Source organism: Phalaenopsis equestris, unplaced genomic scaffold (assembly GCF_001263595.1).
Source record: "Phalaenopsis equestris unplaced genomic scaffold, ASM126359v1 Scaffold224749, whole genome shotgun sequence".
Lineage (NCBI taxonomy): Eukaryota > Viridiplantae > Streptophyta > Magnoliopsida > Asparagales > Orchidaceae > Phalaenopsis > Phalaenopsis equestris.
In genome coordinates, this window is record NW_018242819.1 from 165567 (window position 1) to 174974 (window position 9408).

At 34.4% G+C, this 9408-nt stretch overlaps 1 protein-coding gene across 1 annotated transcript in view; it reads right to left on the reverse strand.

Moving 5' to 3' along the window:
• LOC110037762 (uncharacterized protein At4g37920, chloroplastic) overlaps positions 1-8354 on the reverse strand; it is a 13408-nt gene extending 5054 nt beyond the window's left edge. Inside the window, exons 1-4 of the mRNA XM_020742465.1 lie at positions 7917-8354; positions 7037-7431; positions 6595-6763; positions 5340-5584 (exon numbers count right to left, since the gene is read on the reverse strand). Of these exons, the coding sequence (XP_020598124.1) occupies positions 5340-5584; positions 6595-6763; positions 7037-7431; positions 7917-8097 (990 nt within the window). The 5' untranslated portion in view covers positions 8098-8354. The remainder of the gene's footprint in view (positions 1-5339; positions 5585-6594; positions 6764-7036; positions 7432-7916) is intronic.
• Between the last annotated feature and the right edge of the window lie 1054 nt (positions 8355-9408).

The window sequence follows — 9408 nt, forward strand, 5'->3', positions numbered from 1 at the left end:
CCACCCCCCCCCCCCCCAAAATTCCTCCTCCTACAAGAGGGGTAAATATTTAGCTGATGTTGAAGTCCCTGATTTGGAATATTAGAGGTATTGCTAAATCAAATACATCAAATAGACTAAAAACCTTATTAGGATTCACAAACTCAAATACCTTGCATTTCTTGAACCAATGGTAGCTGCCGAAAATCAAAATAAACATAAAAAAAACTGGGTAAGTTTCAATGCTTATCCAATCGCAGCAATGAGATATGGTTACTATGGAAGGATAAAGATGACAATCAGTTTCTACTTTTGCAAATTAAAATTGCTGATTTGGAATTTAATGTAACAATGCTGGTTGTACAAGGGGTTCCATGAAAGAATTGGGATAACATGAGAATTTTGACCACTATAACGCTTGGCTGATAAGGGGTGACTTCAGTATGATTATCAATTCTTCCGAAAAGAGAGCGAGCAGACAACCCAATTCTTCAATCATAGCTGAGTTTGCTGAGGCTATTAATGATTCAGAACTCTTAAAAGCTGCATGTACAAGTTACCCCTTCACTTGGTGTAGGAGTAAAACATTTGAAAGGCTGGACTGAATACTGGTCAATAGTGCTTGGAATGGTCTTTTTCAGCAATACCTGTGTGAGCCGTTTGAGTAGAACATGCTCTGATCATGCCCCTCTCCTCTTATCAATTGATACCATCCAAGGATCTGGCCATTCTCTATTCAGATTCTTCAATATGTGGATTAAGCACAATAATTTTCTGGAATGTAGTAAAGAGGCCTGGATCACTGAATTTAAGGGCAATCCTTAGACAATTCTTTGGTTACTTCACAAAACTCTGGTGGCTAAACTAAGAAAACAGAATTGGGAAATATTTGGGGAAACTTCTAAGCAGGTGCAAGATGCTAAAAAGTAGAGTTTGCGCACTGGAAAAAGAGTTTGTTAATAATTCTTCAGTGGAAGAGGAGTTGCTTGCTGCTCAAGCAGATTTGATGGTGGCAATCTCTATGGAAGAGAGTTTCTTAGGTCAAAAAGCTGTTGTAATTAAGTTTACTGATGGGGATAGAACTATCATGTTTTACCATGCTTGTATCAAACCAAGAAGGCAGCAAAATGCCATTCTGAAAATCAAAGATGAAAGGGATGGGTGTATAAAGGGATGAGATCATTCAAAGTGGTGTTGATTTCTTTCAAAAAGTATTTGCTGCCACTCCTATCTTGTCAGCCATGTAGGAAGGTCTGTTTGAAGACAGCAACCAATTGAAAAAATATTTTAACTTGGTTTGCATTCCTCGGTAAACTGAAATATGGGAGGCTCCCGAGTCAATTGATGGAAGCAAGTCAGCTGGACCAGATGACTTTATAGTAAAGTTTTACAAAACCAACTGGTTTATTGTGAAGACTGATCTAAGTACTGTAGTTCAAAGTTATTTTCAGGGTGAAGAACAACATAAATATTTTAAAACCTCTTCAATCACTCTTATCCCCAATACAAATGATATAAGTAGTTGGGACCAATTCAGACTCATCAGCCTTATAAGTGTAGTTTCTAAAATCATTAGTAAGATTATGGTGGAACAAATTCAGCCTCACTTAAATGTTCTAACTAGTCCACAACAATTAGCGTTCACAAAGGAAAGAAATATTTCTGACAATATTCTTATTGCACAAGAGCTACTATTGGATATAGATAGAAGATGTAGAGGGGGTAATCTCATCATCAAACCTGATATTAAGAAGGCCTATGATAGTATTAGTTGGGATTTCATCAATGCTGTCATGAAAGCTAATGGATTCGATACTGAATTTTGTAATCTCATTCGCAGGATATTAGATAACAAGTATAACTTTGTTTTCATCAATGGACAATCTTATGGTCATTTCAAAGCTAATAAAGGTATTAAACAAAATGATCCTCTTTAACCCCTCCATTTTCATTTTAGTCTTTTATTACTTGTACAAGTTGTTGGAGAAAGTTTAGTAAAATCACCAGTATGTTCATTATGCTTCTAAAAGTATTTCATATCTCACCTGGCATTTGCTGGCGGCATGATTATCTTCACCTATACAAGTAAAAGAGCTGTTAGGAGAATCTGGGAGGTTCTGCAACACTTTGAAAAGATTTTTGGTATAAATTCTAAAAAATCTAAATGCCAATTTCTAGTAGGGAAGGTTAAGAAGAGATGGAACAAAAATTTTATAGGTTTCTCTACAGCTTGAGCTGTCATTCAAATATCTGGGAATACTTCTTGGCAAGAGTCGAAGGAAGAAGATTCTCTTAGATGAAGTGATTAAGAAGATTGATCAAAGAATACATTCTTGAGCCAATTATTTCCTATCGTTTGGTGACAAAGTTACACTCCTAAGAAAGTGTGCTCAATTGCATACCTCTCTATTCCATTCAAGTATTAAACATGCAAAGCTGTGTTCAGAATAGATTGGATAAAATTTTTACTTATGGGCAGGGAAGAACAAGAGGCTACATTGGACAAGCTAGAAAAAAACGGAGTAAAACAAAAGCTGAAAGAGGACTGGGTTTTAGAGCCTTGAATGAATCAATGGAGATAAATTACATGAAGTTGTGGAATGGATTTTAAGCTGACAACTCATTATGGGCTCAATAAATGAAAAGCAACCACAGTAGCAACTCCCATCCTTGCAATATCAATGCTTTAAAAGGGGGTTGTGTATTTTAGGAAGAAATGCTAAAAGATAGATTTTATTCATTGGAAACTGGGGAAAGGTGAGCTGAGTTTTTGGTATGATGACTGGTCACTTTATGGTCATTTAGCTGTAGGGTCAAAACCAGCCTCTTTTTTCAAGGTGGAGATACTTATTATAAAATGAATTAGTGAAGAAAATAGTACAAAATTCTAAAGTAAAGACTTTTATTTCATTATTATTGATAAATTAAATAATATTACAAGAATTTCAATCCATTTTGTATTTTTTTATAAATTAAAAAAATAATTGTGTTTTACTGTAAATTTACATGAAAGTGCAAGTTTCATGTGAAACTCAAACTAAATACAAGATATTTATTTAAAAGCTTGATAAATAAATATATGCAAAATAATTAATAAATGATTTACATTTTCAGGCAAATTATAATTTTATCTCATATATTTATTTTCTATTTTGGTTTGCTCAAAAATAAGTAAAATAATTTTTAAAACAAATGTATGATAGGAACATACTAATTTTTTTTTTTTCTTTTAAAATATAGGGAGGGGCATTTACTTACATACCACCACCTAATTCTTATGTATATACACATCTAACATATAAAATTCACTTTTTACATTTATACCGGCTAAATTTTTCATATCATATGAAAAGTATACTTATTTTAATTTTTGTGATAACACTATTTTAATTTTCAAAAAGTGAAATACATCTCTTTATGCATAGGTAAGGTGACTTTATGAAAAATTTGAAGTATAGCTATTAGATATCTAAATAAATAGAAATTGAGTGATATATATGTAAATTTCCAGATAATAACACATTCTAGGTGGTCCGACATTAAAAGTGTTGTGGAATTTAGTTCCACATTGGTTTGTGAACCAATATTGTTGTTGATTAAATTAAAAAATGACTGGGTTCAGTTGTTATCACAAACTCGTTGGTATGCACCTTATGGACACTTCTTTATAATAGTTTTAAGGAAATATTAAAGTATTTTAAAAAAAATTAATTTCAAAATTTACATTAGTAAGTTTAACTTTTATATAAAATTAGTTAACATCCTAAGAGCTTTAATAAGCTTAGGTTCTTATCCAATAGAAAAGAAGTTAAATGAGATGTTGATTAATAAATTAAGGCTTTAATATTAGGCTCGATTTGATAGGTTAAATGAGTTTAAGCAGTTAACATGAGAACCCCAACTTGAATATGGGCTGGATTTGTTTGCAGGGTCAATTGGGACAAAGTAATATAATTTAGAGGAGACAAATAATTAAAATGTATCTTCTTTACCAAAAAATTTTCAAATTTCAGCACCCCCAAGAACAGTCCGTAGGTCCGCCTCCATTTATCTGTAATGCAGGATAACACATTTGACAAAGATTTGAGGGTAGCTGATTGCTGGAAAGGAGAGCAATGGGATTCAGATAAACTTCAGGGTGTGCTACAAAATGAAGAGTGGAAATATATCAGCAGCATCCCTTTTAATAGACAGGAGAAGGATACTCTAATAGTGAAGAACTCTACAAATAGGTCTCCGTCCAAAGCCAATGACCAGGAGATCACATCCTAGTATGAAGTGGGGAGAACAAATCTGGAACAAAATGCTAACACCTACACAATCTTTCTTTATTTGGAGAAAATCTCAAGATTTGCTACCTACTGATGATATCCTCAAGCTGAAAAGGTTGAGGCTACCTTCTATTTGTCACTTATGTAAAAGAGCGAAGGAAGCATCCACTTTTTAAATGTGAATATGCTGTAAAATTTGGAACAATGTGAGTAGTTTATTCAATGTTGAAATGCGAACAGATGGTTACCATTTTCAGATTGCTGGATAATTGGAAGGCACATGGTCATCAGCTCCATTTTAAAAGCATTGTACCATTTATTTGTACATGGTTAGTTTAGACAGCCAGGAACACTAGCAAACATGAAGATAAGGTGGATCCCACCAATAAAACTATAACAACCATTAGATCTTATATAAAAAAGGTGGCGAGGTAGGTCAACAAAAGGCTGGACTCAACGATGTGTTATAATCATTGAATGAAACTTGGCGTTGGACAGCTGGGAGACATATTAAGGTGGTGTTTTGGAATAAGCCTTATTGTCCTTGGGTTAAAATCAATCTAGATGGTAGCTTCACTAATGATAAAGCTGGTGTGGGAGGGATTTTCAGCATTGATGTGTTGCTTATTCAGCCATTCATACTGAAGCGATTGATATTCTTACTACTCTAAAGGTGGCCGGTTCTACGAATTGAGGAATGTATCATCCTAGTGATGGATTCTAAAACACATCTCCAGATTTTGACAAAGGGAGACAGAGGACCCTGGTACCTTCATATCATTTTACAAAAAATTACAGCTTTACTTAGATTCAAGCAAGTCAAATGAAACCATGTGTTAAGGGGAGGCAATCAACCAGCAATTAAAATACGTATATTCTCTTTTCTTCTCTTTATAATTACAAATATTCTCTTTGCTTCTCTTTTAGATTATTATTCTCTTCTCCTGCTTGCATATAAATACGTATATACTTGCAATTTAGTAAATATGTAATCCTTTATAATTCTTTCGCTTCTAGCACAAATTATTCATATACAAACTTCATTATCAAAACAAAGTATTTAATGCATCAGATGAATAAGGACCTTACCTCACTTTTCATCATATTTGATTCTTTACCAGCAGACCAAGCTTTAGTGAGCATCAACATCAAGGCAGAGTCAAGTTGTTTATTGTTAGCTAAATCATCTATCTTTTTACAAGCAGCAGCAACTGATGGAGAATTGATTATATCTTGGAGCTTTAGCTCTGCAGTTTCTACGGCCTGAATGCTTTCTGATGCAATATCATATGCTTGAACAGCAGCAAGACAATCGTTTCCCAACTTTGCCAAAGCTAGTAAAATAATAGTAAAAAATGAGCACACCGACAATCAAAAAAATTGAACTGCTCCCAAACAAAAAATAATAACCACAAAGTGCTTAGCAAGAACAAAGACAAATTAAACATGCATAATTTTAGTTTCTGAATATAAAAATGGAAAATGGGACTCCTCATTATTTTTTTAAATTAATAATCATGCAATAAATACAAGATTTTCTAAACCAAGCACATAAAGCTATACCATTATCATTGCCTTCAAATATCAAACAATGGGAAAATGAATAATGCATAAAAGCATTTGCAAGATGTTCTCCCTCTCATCAAGTGTTCGAAAATTTTCAACTGACATGCTCTTAATAATCATAAGGAAGCAAACCCATACTAAAATACAATCTCAAATGTGAATGCTGGTGAACGATTATAAAACTAAATGTGTCCTTCAGATAAGTACACGATAATGATAAAGTAGAGATGGCATGAGAAAGGTGCAACGGAGCAATTGGGAGCTTTCACTATTTGCCATATACTCTTGCTCGAATTTACCAACCTATAATCTTATAACAAATACTAATTCAATGCTCAACTTCCTAAGAGAATAAATTTTAAAAAAAAAAAAGCAAGGAAAAAAACTCTAGAAGGCTTTTAAATCTGCATCTTTCACATATATGATCATCATGAAAAAATGGAAAAAAGGCAGCACAAGTCCAGAATAATATAGAAGATAACAACAAACACAACTATAGTTAAAAGCCCACTCTTCACTAAAGCAGAAAAGATGTTGCATTCTGAACAGAGAACCAAGAGTTATTGATCAAATGATGAACCGGTTGAACTACTCTCTAACAATTAAATCGGCCAGATGTTCATGTAATTGCTATGACCTAATTGGACATCATGCATTAGAAAAATAAAAGCCTTTAAAATTCAATATTTGGAAGTATAAATTTATAATGCATGATGCTCTGGATGGATAAAGAAAATTGCTCTACTTAAACATGCTAGAATATTCAATCAAATCTCACAATTTTGTTCTGTTGGGTTGTCAACATAAGATTCTACAACAGTATGAAGATGAACAAAAAATTCCTTAGTGAAATCTTTTCGCTGCTTTGCAACAATAGAGCTAATGTCATCTGGTGCCCCTTTAATCGCATTAATAAGTTCAGAATGCCTTTGCACATCGCCATCAATCTGCACAAATTGCAAATAAGACAACAGCAGCATTAGTGGAAGCCTTACAACAGTTCTTTTTTCCTTTTAAAAAGATTGAATTCCAAGCAAATTTAAAGTAAGAATGCACGAAAAACACTAGGCATGTGATACAAGTGAAGATTTAAAAACTTTTCCAGATCACATTGCTCTCATAAAACATGTGACCATCTACCAATATCTTAACACTCTGCAGTGTGACATGCGGCTAAGGAAAAAGTGAAAGAAATGTCAATAACAAATGACGTGCCCTACCTCCTTCAATTTCCTACCAAGTCTGAAAAGCAAGTGTTTCATTTCTGAATTGCTCTCCAAATCAGCTCTTTTCTGACAGTGCTTGAAAAAGTGAAGTCTGATATTTCTCCATTCCCTGCTAAAAGCTAATAATCTTCTCCAATCAGTGGGCGTTGGTTTATCAACCAAAAACACCTCAATTAACTTATCACATACTTTGACCATTCTATCATCAGTGGGGTATTCTGAATCAATTCTACCGTTCTCTCCAGGGCCTATCCCCTGAAGTATGGCTTCCTCAGCACTGGATACTTTAGATGATAAATCTCCAGCATAAACACTTGTCTCAACAGCCGTATCACCCACTGCTGTAGGGGATAAGCATTGAGATCGAAATGAAACAAGACATAATCCACCTGAAATCAAATCAAATCTGTAGCTATAATTTGAAACTTGGAAGCTAGATAAAGTTAATATCTTCATTCAGATGGACGAGGCAAAAATTTATTCATACTCAGATAAAAACTCGAAAAGAAGATTTTCTATTTCAACAATTAAAATGTTTAACCAACGCCAATGAACAAAAAATAAGTGTAATAAATCGCAAATGACCATATTCAAGCCCAGTCCCTTGCAAAATTTTGCATATCATGATGACAGGCTTGAGGTGGCATAAAACTATCTGCCGCGTAAATTATGTGCAATTCCCTAAACCCCTAACTAATCAAAATAATCTATGTAAAGAGTAGACGGATAAATTAAGATGTCGGCCTTATAATCGCACGAAAATGCAGCAAACTCCAACCCAATCGCGAATCTTTAGTTCTAAGAAAATTTCGCAGTGGTAAGGCTAAAATACAAATTTTACAAAATTCGAAATAATAGCGAAACTTCGGCTTACCCCGTCTTGCTGTGCCAGATTGAGAAATCCAACGAAGCGGAAAAACGGCATTTCGTCCGTGAAGATTCAAACAGCAGAATCCATAACGCGAAGAAAACCCCGAGATATCCGAGCTGCAAGTCAAGCGAACGTTGAATCGAGGATGAATCTTCAAGTGCCGAAGGCAATGAGAGATCTCCATCCGCGCAAGGATAGAAGAGATATAGGTGTGGGTTCTCACGAAGTTTTAGAGGGAGTGTTGGGAGGGCTGTAAAAACATTTTGCTCAGTGAGAGGCGGGCGGCCCACAACTTCGCCATATTCGTTTAAACATCTCCGAAAACAAAATCTTTTTAGTTGTTGTCGAGCTCATGTACTGAAGAACCGGCATAAGAATTGGCATAAGCTGTGTGTCGATTTCAACTCCTTCACCCAACCAACAACCATACCTATCTGTCTCCTCCTCTTCTTTTGTATTACATCTCTAGAGAATATTATGCTCTTTAATATGCGGCATCTTCATGTATATCAATTTCCTGTCCTTTCTATAGAAACTTAATGCATTGATGTAATGAAGAAGGGACCATTTTATGCTCATGAACTCATGGTCGATCAAACAAAGCATTAAAAGAAGTTTTAGAATAAAAAACATGAAATTTTGTCGTCGTCACCAAATTTTCCATCTTCAAAAGCAACTTTATTTACCCAACGGCTTGTTCTCTTGGTTGGTTGAATCCTCGTTACATCATTTTGTCTCTTGTTAGTCTGCAAGCGTCGATGTCCAAATATGCGAGAGTTCTCAGATTCATAATGTTAATCGAGGCGCTAGGATCAATAAGTACTCTTGTAAGTGTGGTTTCATTTATATTTACCGTGATATATAATAGACGGTTATATTTGGTTGTTCCGAGCAACAAGTCATTGTCAAAAAAAATTATCTTAGTCTGTTCTTCTAACGAGTAAGCCTCATTTGAAGAAATACTAGCAAGTTGAGCTAGACAAATTTCTGGATCCAAGAGAGCTTTTATTAATGATTCCCTCATTTCTTTGGAAAGGATAAGGGCATCTCATATGCTTAACTTTGATGATAGTTTTCTTAAACGGGCTAATATGTTATAGTATACCTTGTTATGGAAATTGCCTTTGTTTCTTTCGGACAATCCTTCTTGTACTAGAGGAACGGTTTCTTCTGGTGCTACTATTTGTTTTTCCTTTTCTTTAGGGGCCATTTTTTGAGGTAGAACTCTTCCACTTTGCAAGTTGACTTCAATTATTTCTTCTAGTGTATTATATGATTCTTTTGTTTCAGAGTTGGAAGGCTCCAATTCAATGGAAATTGATACTCCTTGTAATTCAAGTGTGATAATGTCATCATCATTTTCATTGTTGTCAGAACTATCGTTGTTGTCATTATTACTTTGATCTTCGTTGGAATTATCGAGATTGTGTACGATTTAAGTATTATCTACAGAATCGATATTGGATTGGTCATTTTCAGAGGTGGTATTGAAAAT